Raw genomic sequence first — 19,384 nt, 5'->3', positions numbered from 1 at the left:
TTTTTCTGTCCAGCTTGCTATTAACTTTTGCTGGAAGCTCTGAGAAGCAAAGGGGTGCACCGCCGTGCTGTTAGTTCGGCACGGTGGGTCTTTTTGCCCCTTTGCGTGGTTTTCGTTTTAGGGTTTTTGTAGACTGCATAGTTCTCTTTGCTATCCTTGCTCTGTCTAGAATATCGGGCCTCACTTTGCTGAATCTATTTCATTCCTACGTTTGTCTTTTCATCTTGCTAACAGTCATTATATGTGGGGGGCTGCCTATTCCTTTGGGGTATTTCTCTGAGGTAAGTCAGGCTTGTATTTCTATCTTCAGGCTAGTCAGCTCCTCAGGCAGTGCCGAGTTGCATAGGTAGTGATAGGCGCAATCCACTGCTGCTTATAGTTGTGTGAGGATAGATCAGGTACTGCAGTCTACAGAGATTCCACGTCTCAGAGCTCGTCCTATTGTTTTTGGTTATTGCCAGATCTCTGTATGTGCGCTGATTACTGCACGCTGTGTTGCCTGATTGCCGGCCATAACAGTACAAGGAGCCACACCAATGATTCCCAATAGAGGGAAAAAAGAAATCCTGACATCATTTTTTTTTCTTAGCTCTGTCTTCAGTCTTTTTTTTCCCCTAGACATTAGAGTGCTTCAGGACACAGCTGTGGACATGGATATTCAGGCTCTGTGCTCCTCAATGGATAATCTCGTTGTAAATGTACAAAAGATTCAAGATACTATTGATCAGAAATCGATGCTAGAACCAAGAATTCCGATTCCTGATTTGTTTTTTGGTGACAGAACCAAGTTCCTGAGCTTCAGAAATAATTGTAAGCTATTTTTGGCCTTGAAACCTCATTCTTCTGGTAATCCTATTCAACAGGTTTTGATTATTATTTCTTTTTTGCGCGGCGACCCACAGGACTGGGCGTTTTCTCTTGCACCAGGAGATTCTGCATTGAGTAATGTTGATGCATTTTTCCAGGCGCTGGGATTGCTTTACGATGAGCCTAATTCAGTGGATCAGGCTGAGAAAAATCTGCTGGCTTTATGCCAGGGTCAGGATGATGTAGAAGTATATTGTCAGAAATTTAGGAAGTGGTCAGTACTCACTCTGTGGAATGAATCTGCACTAGCGGCTTTGTTCAGAAAGGGTCTCTCTGAAGCTCTTAAGGATGTAATGGTGGGATTTCCTATGCCTGCTGGTTTGAATGAGTCTATGTCCTTGGCCATTCAGATCGGTCGTCGCTTGCGCGAGCGTAAATCTGTGCACCATCTGGCGGTATTGTCTGAGAGTAAACCTGAGCCTATGCAGTGCGACAGGACTATGACTAAAGTAGAACGGCAAGAACACAGACGTCTGAACAGACTGTGTTTCTATTGTGGTGATTCTACTCATGCTATTTCTAATTGTCCTAAACGCACTAGGCGGTTCGATAGCTCTGCCGTTATTGGTACTGTACAGTCCAAATTCCTTTTGTCCATTACCTTAATGTGCTCTTTGTCATCGTATTCTGTCATGGCGTTTGTGGATTCAGGCGCTGCCCTGAATCTGATGGATTTGGATTATGCTAAACGTTGTGGATTTTTCTTGGAGCCTTTGCGGTGTCCTATTCCGTTGAGAGGAATTGATGCTACACCTTTGGCCAAGAATAAGCCTCAGTACTGGGCCCAGCTGACCATGTGCATGGCTCCTGCACATCAGGAAGTTATTCGCTTTCTGGTACTGCATAATTTGCATGATGTGGTCGTGTTGGGGTTGCCATGGCTACAAACCCATAATCCAGTATTGGATTGGAACTCTATGTCGGTAACCAGCTGGGGTTGTCAGGGAGTACATGGTGGTGATCCATTTTTGTCTATTTCGTCATCCATTCCTTCTGACATCCCAGAGTTCTTGTCGGACTTTCAGGATGTATTTGAAGAGTCCAAGTCTGATGCTCTACCTCCGCATAGGAATTGTGATTGTGCTATCGATTTGATTCCTGGTAGTAAATTCCCTAAGGGTCGTTTATTTAATTTGTCCGTACCTGAACACACCGCTATGCGCAGTTATGTGAAGGAGTCCCTGGAGAAGGGACATATTCGCCCATCGTCGTCACCATTGGGAGCAGGGTTCTTTTTTGTAGCCAAGAAGGATGGTTCGCTAAGACCGTGTATTGATTACCGCCTTCTTAATAAGATCACTGTTAAGTTTCAGTATCCCTTGCCATTGATTTCTGACTTGTTTGCTCGGATTAAGGGGGCTAGTTGGTTTACTAAGATTGATCTTCGTGGTGCGTATAATCTGGTGAGAATCAGGCAGGGAGATGAATGGAAAACGGCATTTAATACGCCCGAGGGTCATTTTGAGTATCTGGTGATGCCGTTCGGACTTGCCAATGCTCCATCTGTTTTTCAGTCTTTTATGCATGACATTTTCCGTGAGTATCTGGATAAATTCTTGATTGTTTACTTGGATGACATTTTGATCTTCTCAGATGATTGGGAGTCTCATGTGAAGCAAGTCAGAATGGTTTTCCAGGTACTGCGTGCTAATTCCTTGTTCGTGAAGGGATCAAAGTGTCTCTTCGGTGTGCAGAAAGTTTCATTTTTGGGGTTCATCTTTTCCCCTTCTACTATCGAGATGGATCCGGTTAAGGTTCAGGCCATCCAGGATTGGACTCAGCCGACATCTCTAAAAAGTCTGCAGAAATTCCTGGGCTTTGCTAATTTTTATCGTCGCTTCATCTGTAATTTTTCTAGCATTGCCAGACCATTGACCGATTTGACCAAGAAGGGTGCTGATTTGGTTAATTGGTCTTCTGCTGCCGTGGAAGCTTTTCAGGAGTTGAAGCGTCGTTTTTGCTGTGCCCCTGTGTTGTCAACCTGATATTTCTCTTCCGTTCCAGGTCGAGGTTGATGCTTCTGAGATTGGTGCAGGGGCGGTTTTGTCACAGAGAGGTTCTGGTTGCTCAGTGTTCAAACCATGTGCTTTCTTTTCCAGGAAATTTTCTGCTGCTGAGCGTAATTATGATGTGGGCAACCGAGAGTTGCTGGCCATGAAGTGGGCATTCGAGGAGTGGCGTCATTGGCTTGAGGGTGCTAAGCATCGCGTGGTGGTATTGACTGATCATAAGAACCTTACTTATCTTGAGTCTGCCAAGCGCTTGAATCCTAGACAGGCCCGTTGGTCGTTATTTTTTGCTCGTTTTGATTTTGTGATTTCATACCTTCCGGGCTCTAAAAATGTGAAGGCGGATGCTCTGTCTAGGAGTTTTGTGCCCGACTCTCCGGGGTTATCTGAGCCGGCGAGTATCCTCAAGGAAGGAGTCATTGTGTCTGCCATCTCCCCTGATTTGCGGAGAGTGTTGCAGAAATTTCAGGCTAATAAACCTGATCGTTGTCCGGCCGAGAAACTGTTCGTCCCTGATAGGTGGACTAGTAAAGTTATCTCTGAACTTCATTGTTCGGTGCTGGCCGGTCATCCAGGAATCTTTGGTACCAGGGAGTTGGTTGCTAGATCCTTCTGGTGGCCATCTCTGTCACGGGATGTGCGTACTTTTGTGCAGTCCTGTGGAATTTGTGCTAGGGCTAAGCCCTGCTGTTCACGTGCCAGTGGGTTGCTTTTGCCCTTGCCGGTCCCGAAGAGGCCTTGGACACATATTTCGATGGATTTCATTTCTGACCTTCCCGTTTCTCAAAAAATGTCGGTCATTTGGGTGGTCTGTGATCGCTTTTCTAAAATGGTCCATCTGGTGCCCTTGGTTAAATTGCCTTCCTCCTCTGATTTGGTGCCTTTGTTCTTCCAGCATGTGGTTCGTTTACATGGCATTCCTGAGAATATTGTTTCTGACAGAGGTTCCCAGTTTGTCTCGAGGTTCTGGCGAGCCTTTTGTGGTAGGATGGGCATTGACCTATCTTTCTCCTCGGCCTTCCATCCTCAGACTAATGGCCAGACCGAACAAACCAATCAGACCTTGGAAACATATCTGAGATGTTTTGTTTCCGCTGACCAGGATGATTGGGTGTCATTTTTGCCGTTGGCTGAGTTCGCCCTTAATAATCGGGCCAGCTCGGCTACCTTGGTCTCTCCATTTTTCTGCAATTCTGGGTTCCATCCTCGTTTCTCTTCAGGACAGGTTGAGTCTTCGGACTGTCCTGGTGTGGATTCTGTGGTGGACAGGTTGCAGCAGATCTGGACTCAGGTAGTGGACAATTTGACCTTGTCCCAGGAGAAGGCTCAGCTTTTCGCTAATCGCAGACGCCGTGTGGGACCCCGACTTCGTGTTGGGGATCTGGTTTGGTTATCTTCTCGTCATATTCCTATGAAGGTTTCCTCTCCTAAATTTAAACCTCGTTTTATTGGTCCGTATAGGATTTCTGAGATTCTCAATCCGGTGTCTTTTCGTCTGATCCTCCCAGACTCCTTTTCCATACATAATGTATTCCATAGGTCGTTGTTGAGGAGATACGTGGTACCTATGGTTCCATCTGTGGAGCCTCCTGCCCCTGTTTTGGTGGAGGGGGAATTGGAGTATATCGTGGAGAAGATTTTGGATTCTCGTGTCTCTAGACGGAAACTCCAGTATCTGGTCAAATGGAAGGGTTATGCTCAGGAAGATAATTCCTGGGTTTTTGCCTCTGATGTCCATGCCCCAGATCTTGTTCGTGCCTTTCATGTGGCTCATCCTGGTCGGCCTGGGGGTTCTGGTGAGGGTTCGGTGACCCCTCCTCAAGGGGGGGGTACTGTTGTGAATTCTGTGGCTGAGTTCACTTCTGTGGTCACAAGTGGTATTGCAGTCTCTGGGCTTCCTCCCTCAGGTGTTTTGGTGAGCTCGTTGGCTGCCTTGCTATTTAGCTCCACCTGAGTCTGTCTTCCTTGCTCCTTGTCAATGTTCCAGTGTTGGATCTGAGCTACTGCATCTTTCCTTGGGCCTGCTGCTCTGCTAGATAAGTGCTTCTAGTTTGTTTTCTGTTTTTTCTGTCCAGCTTGCTATTAACTTTTGCTGGAAGCTCTGAGAAGCAAAGGGGTGCACCGCCGTGCTGTTAGTTCGGCACGGTGGGTCTTTTTGCCCCTTTGCGTGGTTTTCGTTTTAGGGTTTTTTGTAGACTGCATAGTTCTCTTTGCTATCCTCGCTCTGTCTAGAATATCGGGCCTCACTTTGCTGAATCTATTTCATTCCTACGTTTGTCTTTTCATCTTGCTAACAGTCATTATATGTGGGGGGCTGCCTATTCCTTTGGGGTATTTCTCTGAGGTAAGTCAGGCTTGTATTTCTATCTTCAGGCTAGTCAGCTCCTCAGGCAGTGCCGAGTTGCATAGGTAGTGATAGGCGCAATCCACTGCTGCTTATAGTTGTGTGAGGATAGATCAGGTACTGCAGTCTACAGAGATTCCACGTCTCAGAGCTCGTCCTATTGTTTTTGGTTATTGCCAGATCTCTGTATGTGCGCTGATTACTGCACGCTGTGTTGCCTGATTGCCGGCCATAACACCTCCCGCATACGGATATGATTATATGCTCCCCTGAGGTCCAACTTAGAGAACCACCTGGCTCCTGACGATTGTATAAATCAGGTATACGTGGGAGGGGTTAAGAGTTCCTTACAGTGATTTTATTTAATTCTCGAAAATTGAGGCATGTGCGTAAACCAGAATCCTTTTTCTTAACAAAAAAGAACCCTGCTGCTACGGGGAAACAGATGGTCGAATGTGCCCTTTATGAAGGCTATCAGACAGCCCGCTCAGGGCCGAATAGATTGTACAGACGGGCCTTGGGCAGTTTGGTATCAGGAAAAAGATCAACAGCACAATCAAATGGGCGGTGTGGTGGTAGAACCTCAGCCTTCTTTTTGGAGAACACATCCTCAAAGTCCTTCAGGTACTCCGGAATACCCTCCAGACTGACGGATGACACAGTAGAAAGGCAACTTCTACTACAAATAGGACCCCATTTAACAATGTCCCAAGATTCCCAGTCTATCACAGGATTATGCAACTGTAACCAGGGGAACCTCAACACAAGTCCCGCAGGCAGATAGTCCAGAACAAAGCATGAAATACGTTCCTGGTGCAAAGAACTCACTTTAAGGAGAAACTCCTCTGAGTCAAACTCGATGACATTCTTAGCCAGTGGTGTTTTGTCAATGGCAACAATATGAATAGGAGGCTCCAGCCTAACTGTCCCTAACTTACACTTGGTCACCAAGTTAGAGTCAATAAAGTTCATGAATGACCCGCAGTCCACGAAAGCAGAAGAGGGCGTGCAGCAACTCCCACAACAAAGTTCCACTTCCACCAGTACTTTTGAAAATGAAAAAGTACCTGAGAGTCTGTTTGACTTCCACGACAATCACCCAGACCCAGCCGTTTGTAGGTTTGTGGGCAGGAGGGGCGGTCCTTTTTCCAATGTCTGGGATCTCCGCAGTAAAAACACAGCTTTCCTTCATGTCGTCGTCTCCTCTACTACTCTTTGAGGTTGGTGGCCCTTACCTCCATGGGTTCAGACGGTGGCAAAACAACAGGATTAGCAGGGAGTAACGGAACCTCTCACTGTGTAACACCTTTCCCTTGGCCTCAGATCCATACGTATAGCCTGAGTCATAGCCTGCTCCAATGAGCTGATCTGACAGTCCTCTTCTAAACTGACATCTCAGCGCAGAGTCATCCCATCACACCTCAGTGGACCATCGACGGAACTCGGAGCAATACCAAACAGCCGAGAGCTTCCCCTGAAAGACTCATGATTGTGTTCTCTGCCACTCTGACCTGAACAGGCTCATCAAAACTAAGGCCTCAAAGAATCTGTCCACAGACATAGGGGCAGAAGCAGGTAAAGAGAGAGCCCACGACTGAGGTCCCTCCCACAGTAAGGAAATGATTATCCCCACCTGCTGACTCATCTCCAGAAGATTGGGGTCTAAGAGAAAATAGCTTGCAACTCTCCTTGAACATACGGAACCTCTCCTTTTCCCCGGAGAAGGTATCTGGGAGCCTGACTGTAGGTTTAGTAGAGTGCAATGAGACATCAACAGTGTTAGAGTGCTTATAGTCAGTCTGCAAAGATTTTACTGTGTCAGAAAGTTCACTTTGCAGGTGGTTATGAGACGAGGCCAAGACCCTCTGTTCCACAGACAGATCCTGCATAATTTGTGCCATGCTATCCATTTGATCCGCCAAGGTATAGAGCGGATCCATAGAAGGCAGAGAAAAAAATTTTCAAAATTCCCTTTAAATGTATGGTCAGTGATGATGTAATGCTGCTGCTGTGCAGTATAGCGCAACCTACACCAGGGGATGCTGGTGAGGGAAGAGAGGTTACACACACACAGCGTAACACCACTGAGCAGCAGCACAAGTGCCACCAAGTGATGAAAGAGTGGTCAGATGAGCCTAGTCAGAAACCGTCAGGACAAGAAGTACCAGAGGTCACAGCAATACACGTGGTCAAATACAAGCCAGAAGTCTGAGCCAAACGGGAGCAGATATAACCGAGATGAGAGACCGTAAAACAGGTCAGAAGACAAGCTGGATCACATACCAAGAGGTTCAAGAACAGGGATGGAACACTAAGGCCAGTTTCACACGTCAGTGGCTACGGTACGTGAGGTGACAGTTTCCTCACGTACCGGAGCCACTGACACACGTAGACACATAAAAATCAATGCATCTTTTCAGATGTCATTGATTTTTTGCGGACCGTGTCTCCGTGTGCCAAACACGGAGACATGTCCGTGTTCATGGGAGCGCACGTATTACACGGACCCATTAAAGTCAATGGGTCCGTGTAAAACACGTACCGCACACGGACATTGTCCGTGTGCCGTGAAGGAGACCGCGCTACATTTAAGCGCTGTCCCCCCCCCACTAGTGCTGAAGCCGCGATTCATATCTTCTCTCCAGCAGCGTTTGCTGTAGAGAAGATATGAATATTAGTGTTTAAAATGCAGAACCCGGTCCCGCCCCCTGTACGCCCTTCCCCGCTGTAATTAAAATACTCACCTAGCTTCCGGATCCCTGGCCGCAGCTTCTCCTGTATGCGGTTACGTGGGGCCGCCGATTACAATCATGAATATGCGGCTCCACCTCCCAAAGGGGCGGAGCCGCATATTCAGTACTGTAAATGAGCGGCCCCACGTGACCGCATACAGGAGACGATGCGGCCAGAAGAGGACGATGCGGCGAGAGATCCGGAAGCTAGGTGAGTATTTTAATCACAGCGGGGTGGCGCACAGGGGGTGGGAGGGGGGCTACCTGGATCTGCATTTTAAACACTAATATTCATATCTTCCCTGCAGCAAACGCTGCTGCAGGGAACATATGAATGGGGCTTCAGCACGATGCCGGGGACAGCGCTGAACTTTAGCGCTGTCTCCGGCACGCTCCGTGTGGTACCCAGTGGGCACACGGGCGGCACACGTGTGCCACACTGATGTGCCACGTGTGCACACAGACCCGGATAACTCCAGTACCGTTTTTGTACAGTACTGGAAATATCTGGACGTGTGAAACCGGCCTAAGACAAAGCTGGATGGCAGGCAAGGGAAGTCATGGGAACAGAGTGCAGGGGCAGAGAACAACACACGGTATCAAGGGGTCAGCTGCTCTAGCCTGGGAGCATGGACTGACAGATCTGCAGGCACAGCAGACTGAAATAGCCACACCGAAGCCAAAACGAGGACCAGAAGGTTAACCCCAGCATGACCAGACCGGGGAGAGAATAACATGAAACAGCCCTGCCTGGATCATGACACATACACACCCCATTCACCTATTTTACACGTTGCTTTTATTTCATTTTAGGATACTGTAGCATTAAGTTCACTAGTGAACTAGCCCTTTAACCTTTCAAGTAAGCTTATTGTGATTTGATGCATAGGTGCCTTACTTGAAACTTTTGGTGCATCATTTGAGATGACAATGTTGGCAACATCTGTATAAGACGGTTGGGAAGCCAAGGAACAGGTTGCCCTCTCGGCACAATTCTACATGAAAATTGAACACCAATCGACTTCCTACATCACCCATTCTCATTTCATGCAGTTTCTCTGCCCACATAAAAGGACTCTTGAGGCAGAAATGAGGAGTTGCCCATAGGTAATGCCATCCAGCAGCATCGAGCTCAGATAATATAGCCACCACAAAGGTCATATCACTAGTCTTCACTGCCCGTCCATCCAACAACTATCCATCAGTCAATAGCTATCTTTCATGTATACACAGGATGACTCTGCTCAGCCAACCTCTCCTGTGTCCTCTATGAGACAAACTGCTAGACTTTTGGCAGTGGATCATTGCCAGGGAAGGCAACAAAACGCAACGGGTTGGATCATTCTTGACCACTGGCACCGTCTGTCTAGGGACAGTCAGAAAGCCCCATTAGACCACTGATACTATGGTTTGGCAAATTGTAGCCTAATTTATATGGTGACTTACGATCCAAGAAAACCAGTTGAATCTGTGAGTGCAGTTTTGCTCAATGCATTGTTACTCATTTTTTTCCCTAACTATATTTGAGAAATAAATATTTTCAAGTGGAAGTTAATTATAATGAAAGATGGCGTATGTGTGTGTATATACGAGTATATATATATATATATATATATATATATATAAATACCAAAAGTTTGGACACACCTTCTTATTTAATGATTTTATGTATTTTCATGACTATGAAAATTGTACATTCACACTGAAGGCATCAAAACTATGAATTAACACATGTGGAATTATATACTTAACAAAAAAGTGTGAAACTGAACATATGTCTTATATTCTAGGTTCTTCAAAGTAGCCACCTTTTGCTTTGATGACTGCTTTGCACACTCTTGGCATTCTCTTGATGAGCTTCAAGAGGTAGTCACTGGAAATTGTCTTCCAACAATCTTGAAGGAGTTCCCAGAGATGCTTAGCACTTGTTGGCCCTTTTGCCTTCACTCTGTGGTCCAGCTCACCCCAAACCATCTCGATTGGGTTCAGGTCTGGCATAGCACCCCATCACTCTCCTTCTTGGTCAAATAGCCCTCACACAGCCTGGAGGTGTATTTGGGGTCATTGTCCTGTTAAAAAATAAATGATGGTCCAACTAAACGCAAACCGGATGGAACAGCATGCCGCTGCCAGATGCTGTGGTAGCCATGCTGGCTCAGTATGTCTTCAATTTTGAATAAATCCCCAACAGTGTCACCAGCAAAGCACCCCCACACCATCACACCTCCTCCATGCTTCACGGTGGGAACCAGGCATGTAGAGTCCATCCGTTCACCTTTTCTGCGTCGCACAAAGACACGGTGGTTGGAACCAATGATCTCAAATTTGGACTCATCAAACCAATGCACAGATTTCCACTGGTTTACTGTCCATTCCTTGTGTTCTTTAGCCTAAACGAGTCTCTTCTGTTTGTTGCCTGTCCTTAGCAGTGGTTTCCTAGCAGCTATTTTACCATGAAGGCCTGCTGCACAAAGTCTCCTCTTAACAGTTGTTGTAGAGATGTGTCTGCTGCTAGAACTCTGTGTGACATTGACCTGGTCTCCAATCTGAGCTGCTGTTAACCTGCGATTTCTGAGGCTGGTGACTCGGATAAACTTATCCTCAGAAGCAGAGGTGACTCTTGGTCTTCCTTTCCTGGGGCGGTCCTCATGCGAGCCAGTTTCTTTGTAGTGCTTGATGGTTTTTGCAACTGCACTTGGGGACACTTTCAAAGTTTTCCCAATTTTTCAGACTGAGTGACCTTCATTTCTTAAAGTAATGATGGCCACTCGTTTTTCTTTACTTAGCTGCTTTTTTCTGGCGTTAATACAAATTCTAACAATATATTCAGTAGGACTATCAGCTGTGTATCCACCAGACTTCTGCTCAGCACAACTGACCGTCCCAACCCCATTTATAAGGCAAGAAATCCCACTTATTAAACCTGACAGGGCACACCTGTGAAGTGAAAACCATTTAAGGTGACTACCTCTTGAAGCTCATCAAGAGAATGCAAAGAGTGTGCAAAGCAGTCATCAAAGCAAAAGGTGGCTACTTTGAAGAACCTAGAATATAAGACATATTTTCAGTTGTTTCACACTTTTTTGTTAAGTATATAATTCCACATGTGTTAATTCATAGTCTTCAGTGTGAATTTACAATTCTCATAGTCATGAAAATACAGAAAAATCTTTTAAATGAGGTGTGTCCAAACTTTTGGTCTGTAATATATATATATATATATATATAATATATATATATATATATATATATATATATATATATATATATATATATATATATATATATATATATATATATCATATTTTTCGCTTTGTAAGACGCACTTTTTTCCCCCAAACTTGAGGGGAAAATGGTTGTGCATCTTAGAAAGCGAACAAGCCTTATCGGGGGGTTGCCGGGCCGGGTGCCCAGCGGTTGCTGGCCATTGCTGCGTGTGTCTCCTGTGCCCAGCGGTGCTGCGTGGGTGTCCGGCGCTGCGGACATTTTGCGACAGGTCAGAGCCCCGGCACTTCCAGGGTTCCACGTGCACTGGTCTCCGGGAATATGGCCACGGCTGGGGTTGGCGCATGCTCTGAAGGTGATCTCGGGATCAAGATCTCGAGAGATCAGATTTCTACTCATCCCTGCCTGCGACCCTGGGACCCCGTTTCACTGCAGCCACCACCCCCGGTAATCAATAAGGTGCAAGGATTATAAGAAGCACTACCAATTTATTAAAAAATATTTTTTTCTTATTTCTCTCCTCAAAATTTGGGGTGCTTCTTATAATCCGGAGTGTCTTATAATCCGAAAAATATGGTGTGTGTGTGTATATATATACAGTTAGGGCCAGAAATATTTGGACAGTGCCACAAGTTTTGTTATTTTAGCTGTTTACAAAAACATGTTCAGAAATACAATTATATATATATAATATGGGCTGAAAGTGCACACTCCCAGCTGCAATATGATAGTTTCCACATCCAAATCGGAGAAAGGGTTTAGGAATCATAGCTCTGTAATGCACAGCGTCCTCTTTTTCAAGGGACCAAAAGTAATTGGACAATGGACTCTAAGGGCTGCAATTAACTCTGAAGGCGTCTCCCTCGTTAACCTGTAATCAATGAAGTAGTTAAAAGGTCAGGGGTGGATTCCAGGTGTGTGGTTTTGCATTTGGAAGCTGTTGCTGTGAGCAGACAACATGCGGTCAAAGGAACTCTCAATTGAGGTGAAGCAGAACATCCTGAGGCTGAAAAAAAAGAAAAAATCCATCAGAGAGATAGCAGACATGCTTGGAGTAGCAAAATCAACAGTTGGGTACATTCTGAGAAAAAGGAATTGACTGGTGAGCTTGGGAACTCAAAAAGGCCTGGGCGTCCACGGATGACAACAGTGGTGGATGATCGCCGCATACTTAATTTGGTGAAGAAGAACCCGTTCACAACATCAACTGAAGTCCAGAACACTCTCAGTGAAGTAGGTGTATCTGTCTCTAAGTCAACAGTAAAGAGAAGACTCCATGACAGTAAATACAAAGGGTTCACATCTAGATGCAAACCATTCATCAATACCAAAAATAGACAGGCCAGAGTTAAATTTGCAGAAAAACACCTCAAGAAGCCAGCTCAGTTCTGGAAAAGTATTCTATGGACAGATGAGACAAAGATCAACCTGTACCAGAATGATGGGAAGAAAAAAGTTTGGAGAAGAAAGAGAACGGCACATGATCCAAGGCACACCACATCCTCTGTAAAACATGGTGGAGGCAACGTGATGGCATGGGCATGCATGGCTTTCAATGGCACTGGGTCACTTGTGTTTATTGATGACATAAGAGCAGACAAGAGTAGCCGGATGAATTCTGAAGTGTACCGGGATATACTTTCAGCCCAGATTCAGCCAAATGCTGCAAAGTTGATTGGACGGCGCTTCATAGTACAGATGGACAATGACCCCAAGCATACAGCCAAAGCTACCCAGGAGTTCATGAGTGCCAAAAAGTGGAACATTCTGCAATGGCCAAGTCAATCTCCAGATCTAAACCCAATTGAGCATGCATTTCACTTGCTCAAATCCAGACTTAAGACGGAAAGACCCACAAACAAGCAAGACCTGAAGGCTGCGGCTGTAAAGGCCTGGCAAAGCATTAAGAAGGAGGAAACCCAGCGTTTGGTGATGTCCATGGGTTCCAGACTTAAGGCAGTGATTGCCTCCAAAGGATTTGCAACAAAATATTGAAAATAAAAATATTTTGTTTGGGTTATGTTTATTTGTCCAATTACTTTTGACCTCCTAAAATGTGGAGTGTTTGTAAAGAAATGTGTACAATTCCTACATTTTCTATCAGATATTTTTGCTCAACCCTTCAAATTAAACGTTACAATCTGCACTTGAATTCTGTTGTAGAGGTTTCATTTCAAATCCAATGTGGTGGCATGCAGAGCCAAACTCGCGAAAATTGTGTCACTGTCCAAATATTTCTGGTCCTAACTGTATATAATTTTTTTTTTCAAATGCACTGATGTTTATATATTTTTTTTTTTGTCTAGACCAACAAAATGTACTACTGTAAATTTAAAGAGTGGGCAAAGAACTATCCATCTGTGACAGTAATTAGTGATGGGACTTCTACAAATGAGGTATGTTGGTATCGCAAACAGCAACAAAAAGTGAAAACTAAAATAATTTCTAAAGAATATGTAAAGAACAGTGCGGCCCATTAGAAAATGTAATGTTTATGCTCTTTCTACTCTTTTTTTTTTTTTTTTTACATATACAGTGGCATGTAAAAGTTTGGGCACTCCTGGTCAAAATTCCTGTTATTGTGAACATTTCAGGAAGTTGAAGGTGAAATAGTCTCTAAAAGGTCTAAAGTTATATTTTACAGAAACATTTTTGTTTCACCTTTTACATTTCAAAAATTACAAAATGGAAAATAGGCCTATACAAAAGTTTTGGTACCCTGCATGGCTAGTACCTTCTGGCACCCTCTTTTTGGAGTATCACAGCTTGTTAATGCTTTTTGTAGCCAGCCGAGAGTTTTTCAATTTTTTTTTTTGAGGGATGTTCATCCATTCTTCCTTGGAAAATTCTTCCAGTTCTGAGATTCCTGGGTTGTCTTGCTTGTACTGTTATTTTGTGGCCTAGTTTAGATTTTTCAATGATGTTCAGATCAGGGGACTGTGAGAGCCATTGTAAACCTTTAGCTTGCGCCTTTTGAGGTAATCTATTGTGGATTTTGACTTGTGTTTAGGATCATTATCCATTTGTTGAAGCCATCCTCTTTCAACTTCAGCTTTTTTAGAGTTATGTTTGATGTTCTTTTCCTGAAATTCTGTTCCTTTTTTTTCCACACATACCTTTGACCATTGTGGCAAAATAGTTCAATTTTAACTTCAGTAGTCCACAGGGCTTGTTTCAGAAATGCATTAGGCTTGTTTAGATCTTCTTTTGCATATTTCTGACGCTGAATTTTATGATGAGGAAGCAGAAGAGTTTTTCTCTGAGGAGAGGTTTTCTTCTGATGACTCTCCCATCAAGACCATATTTGTGCAGGTGTCTCTGAACAGTAGAACAATGTATCACAACTCCTGAGTCAGCTAAATTTATCTGAAGGTCTGAAGGTCTTTTGCAGTCAAGCGGGGGTTCTGATTTGGCTCTCTAGTAATGATGAGCAAATGTACTCTGATAAGGCGTTATTCAAGCTTGCCAGTATTCTTAACCAAGTGTCTTCTGCATGCTTGAAAAATATGTTAGAGTCCCTACGGCTGCATGTGTTGCAGCTGTTTCACCATCGCAACACATATCAGGATTGCCTGTTTGTTAAACTATTAACATTTCTTTTTTTACAAGCATTCTTACTTTGCAGCTTTCCCTCCACACCTGCCTAAAAGTTTTGACCCAATACTGTAGCTGTGCTTTCGAAAATGTGTGCAACAGAGCTGTCATAAAAAGTGGCGGGGCCTTGTTTATTACAGTGCAGAGAACTCATTCCAGGAAACAGTAGTGTGCTTGTGTGCTGGTATCTAAGAGGAGAGATATACTGCAAGATGGGGCTATGTACACAGGGTACAAAAAAGAGGATATTATGCAGGATATGGTTCTGTATGCAGGTGACAAATGCATTAATAGAGCATAATTTGCAGTTTTACCTCACTGTTCTCTTCGGCGTAAAAATTAGCTCTGCCCTACCATTTCTTATGTTTTATATTTGCATTTCCATTGTGTTGTCTATATTTATTATTATTTATTTATAAAGCACAATTAAGTCCATGGTGCTGTACATGAGAAGAGGTTACATCAAAATACAAATATCACTTACAGTAAACAAACTAACAATGGCAGACTGGTACAGAGGGAAGAGGACCCTGCCCTTGCTGGCTTACATTGTACAGGATTATGGGGGAGGAGACAATAGGTCGGGGGTTGCAGTAGCTCCGATGGGGTTGAGGTGGTCGTGTGGTCATTACAGGTTGTAAGCTTTTTTAAAGCGGTGGGTTTTCAGGTTCTGTTTGAAGGATCCAAATGTGGTGGTTAACTGGACGTGTTAGGGCACAGAATTCAAGAGGATGGGGGATATTCGGCAGAAGTCTTGGAGGCAATCGGGTGAGGAGCGAATAATTGTGGAGGAGAGAAGGAGGTCTTGAGAGGACCGGAGATTACTTGAGGGAAGATATTGAGAGATTAGTTCAGAAATATACGGAAGAGAAAGGTTATGGATGGCTTTGTAGGTCAGTGTTAGTAGTTTAAACTGGATATGCTGGGAAATTGGGAGCCAGTGAATTGATTTGCAAAGAGGGGAAGCAGGAGTGTAGCGAGGAGAGAGATTAATTAGTCGGACAGCAGAGTTAAGGATGGACTGGAGGGGTGCGAGAGTGTTAGAAGGTAGGCCACAGAGGAGGATGTTGCAGTCTTCAAGGCGGGAGTTAATTAGGGCATGCACAAGCATTTTGGTAGAGTGAGGGTTGAGGATGTCACCGCCGCTGCACCTGTCCGCCGGTCACTTACCGGGTCCGCCACTGTCTGCCCTCTCGCTGTGGCTGTCGGTCCCTCTGGCATCTCTCCTGGATTCGTCGCGTTGTCTCATCTCGGTACCGACACGTCTCTCCTCGGCTTCTGCTCGCACTCTCTTCTCGGCATCTGCGCATGCTCCGGGTCCTTTAAAAGGCACCCGCGCATTTTCTCTGTAATTTATTCTTTTGTGTGCCTCTGCTCAGTAAACCCCGGCAGCCAATCCTGGTGAATCATGAGGTATTTCTGGACACCTCCTCTAAGGGGAGGTGCCTGGTTATTTACTTGCTACCCGCTCCGTAACCTGCTGCCTCATGCGCCCACGCTCTCTGTTATCCATGTACACTTAAGCTTCTCTACCTGCTACCGCACGCTTGTGTCCTAGTATATCTTCTTGTTCCCTATTTACCAGTACCCCAGTATACACCCTGACTGCATTATCTGCTTCCTGTGTTACGTCTTCTCTTTTCAAAACTGCCTCCGCTTTGGTCTTCTAGTATTCCCATTCAGAAGCCTGCTCCTGGTTTTCTTTCCGGCCCTGTCTGGTTTCCTAGTATCCGTGCTCCCGATTCTTACACCTCTGTACTCCCTTTCCTTCCGTTGTATCACTCAGTTCCGGTCCCTGTTCACTGCTTGAGCCGCCCCTTTTGGTATCGCTACCATGGTTCCAGTGACCTCTGGGCTTGCTCCTGACGATCCTTGTAGATGGGTCAGTCTCTACTAGGCCAGCTCCCCCAGGGGTAGGTCTTCTCCATGGTCCAGAGGGTCTATTCTTAGCGCTCGCCTCCCTGCGGGGTTATGGAGGAAAGGATGGATTCTGGAAATATTTTTGAGCTGGAGGCGACAGGAGGTGGCGAGAGCTTGGGTGTGTGGTTTGAAGGACAGGGCAGAGTCGAGGGTTGCTCCGGGGCAGCGGATTTCCAGGACAGGGGAAAGTGTGATTTCATTTATTTTGATAGATCAGGTAGGGAAGATCTGTGAGATGGAGGAAAGATAATTAGTTCAGATTTGTCCTCATTCAGCTTGAGGAAATGAGAGGAGAAGAATGATATGGCTGATAGACACTCTGGGATTCTGGAGAGCAGAGAGGTGACATCTGGGCCAGAGAGGTAGACCTGAGTGTCATCAGCATATAGATGGTACTGGGAGCCATAGAATTTTATGAGTTGTCCCAGGCCAAGGGTATAGATTGAGAAGAGAAGGGGTCCTTGGGTAGAGCCTTGAGGGACATCAACAGAGTGGGGGCGAGATGAAGAGGTAGTATGGGAGTAGGAAACGCTATATGTGTGGTTGGTAAGGTATGAGGAGATCCAAGATAGGGCAAGGTCTTTGACACCAAAGGAAGAGAGGATCTGTAGTAGGAGGCAGTGGTCAACTGTGTCAAAGGCAGAGGACAATTCTAGAAGGAGGAGTATAGAGAATTGTCTGTTAGCTTTGGCTGTAAGTAAGTCGTTAGTAATTTTGGTCAGGGCAGTCTCAGTGGAATGGTGGAGACGGAAGTCAGATTGTAGGTTGTCGAAGTGAGAGTTAGATGCAAAGTGAGAGGAAAGTTTTGCATGGGTGTGCTGCTCAAGGAGTTTGGAAGCAAATGGGAGCAAAGATATGGGGCGATAGCTGGGCATAGCACTCGGGTCAAGGGATGGCTTTTTGAATATAGGTGTGATTGTGGCATGTTTGAAAGCAGAAGGGAAGGTACCAGAAGTTAGTGATAGGTTGAAGAGATGAGTTAGGGATGGGATTAGTCTGGTGGTGAGGTTGGGGTGGAGGTGGGATGGGATGGGGTCAAGCGCACAAGTGGTGAGGTGTGATTTGGAGAGATGAGCAAGCTCTCCTTCAGTGATTTTGGAGAGGGAAGTTATGGGGTTAGGGCATTGGTGTGGTATACAAAGGGGTTATGGTGGTTTGACAACAAAGACTTGCCTTGTTTGGTCTATCTTATTTGTGAACTGCATGGCAAAGTTCTCGCAGAGATTAGTTAACACGGATGGGGCATGTTATGATCCGGTGACTTTGGAGCTGCATGAGAACTTTCACTGGAGATGGTGGCCACTGTACTGACTGCAATCCTGAACTTAACACCGCAACTAGAAGTAGCCGTGGAGTGTACCTAACACACCTAGACTCTCGTCACAGCCGGAGGACTAAATACACCTAAAGATGGAAATAGGAAAACTATCTTGCCTCAGAGAAAATCCCCAAAGGATAGACAGTCCCCCACAAATATTGGCGGTGAGTCGGAGAGGAAAAAACATACACAGGCAGAAAACAGAATTTAGCACAGGAGGCCACACAAGCTAAATAGGATAGGATAGGACAGAGTTCTGTGCGGTCAGTAAAAAAACCTTCAAAAACATCCACTGCAATAATAACAAAAACTTCCTAAATCTAACTAATAGATGTAGGAGCGTAATCTGCAACTCCAGTGAATCCTACAATCAGAGCAGGAATAAAACTGAAACCAGTACACAGCAGTGTGCCACAGAAACAAAGAACCAAACACTTATCTTTGCTGAATTTGGCAGCAGGCAGGAGAAGCCAGAAAGTGAACCATCACTTCACAAGAAACATTGACAACTGGCAAGGGCTAAAGGATCAGCACATCTAAATAACCCAGTCGGAATTGTAATCACCAGATACACCTGGCCAGGACTGTGACTCAGAGACAACTGCATTCCCACCTACAACCACCGGAGGGAACCCAAGAGCAGAATTCACAACAGGGGCAGTGGTGGGCAGAGGAGGGAGTTAAAAGTGTTGAACAACTGTTTGGGGTTGTGGGATAAGGAAAATACATGGGATGTAAAGTAGGCCTGTTTAGCACAGGTGAGAGCTGATTTGAATGCGAGTGTTGCTTGTTTGAGTGCAGTGAAGTCATTTTTTGAATGCGTTTTCTTCCAATGCCTTTCTGCAATTCTGGATACTTGCCAAAGCTTTTTAGTGATGTTATTGTGCCAGGGTTGTCTATTGATTTGTCGCACTCTGCCATGCATGAGAGCGGCGACCGAGCCAATGGCTGATGCAAGAGTGGCATTGTAGAAACTAGTGGCAGTGTCTGTGTCATGGAGTGAGGATATGGGTGCCAGTTGTAGGCTAGAGTCAGAGAGCTTGTGGGTGTCTAGGTGTGCGAGTTTTCTGCGGGGGTGCGAATGTTGCTCGACATTGGTGACAGGTGAGGAGGACAGAGATGAGAAGGTGAGTAGATGGTGGTTAGATAGAGGGAGAGGGGAGATTGTGAAGTTAGATAGGGAGCAGAGACTGGTGAAGTCCAGGTCTAATGTATATCCATCTGTGTGGGTGGCTGAGGAGGACCACTGAATAAGATGAAGTAAGGCTGGTTTCACACTTGCGTTTTGATCTGCAGCGTTTTAAACGCATCTGCAAGTGCAGGAAAAAACGCATGTAAGCGTGTACAAAAGCAGCGATTGTACGCGTTTACATGC

General features: G+C 45.2%; 1 protein-coding gene across 2 annotated transcripts in view; it reads left to right on the top strand.

The window, feature by feature from the left end:
• LOC138644922 (glucose-1-phosphate adenylyltransferase-like) overlaps positions 1 to 19,384 on the top strand; it is a 150,787-nt gene that overhangs the window by 38,201 nt on the left and 93,202 nt on the right. The window contains exon 3 of one of the 2 annotated variants that reach the window (XM_069733850.1): positions 13,484 to 13,573. The exons of the other annotated variant lie outside the window; for it this stretch is intronic. Within the exon in view, the coding sequence (XP_069589951.1) occupies positions 13,484 to 13,573 (90 nt within the window). The remainder of the gene's footprint in view (positions 1 to 13,483; positions 13,574 to 19,384) is intronic. 2 annotated transcript variants of the gene reach the window in all.

Source organism: Ranitomeya imitator, chromosome 7 (assembly GCF_032444005.1).
Source record: "Ranitomeya imitator isolate aRanImi1 chromosome 7, aRanImi1.pri, whole genome shotgun sequence".
Taxonomy (NCBI): domain Eukaryota; kingdom Metazoa; phylum Chordata; class Amphibia; order Anura; family Dendrobatidae; genus Ranitomeya; species Ranitomeya imitator.
The sequence above is the reverse complement of the archived record's forward strand: the minus strand, read 5'-3'. Positions and strand labels throughout refer to the sequence as shown.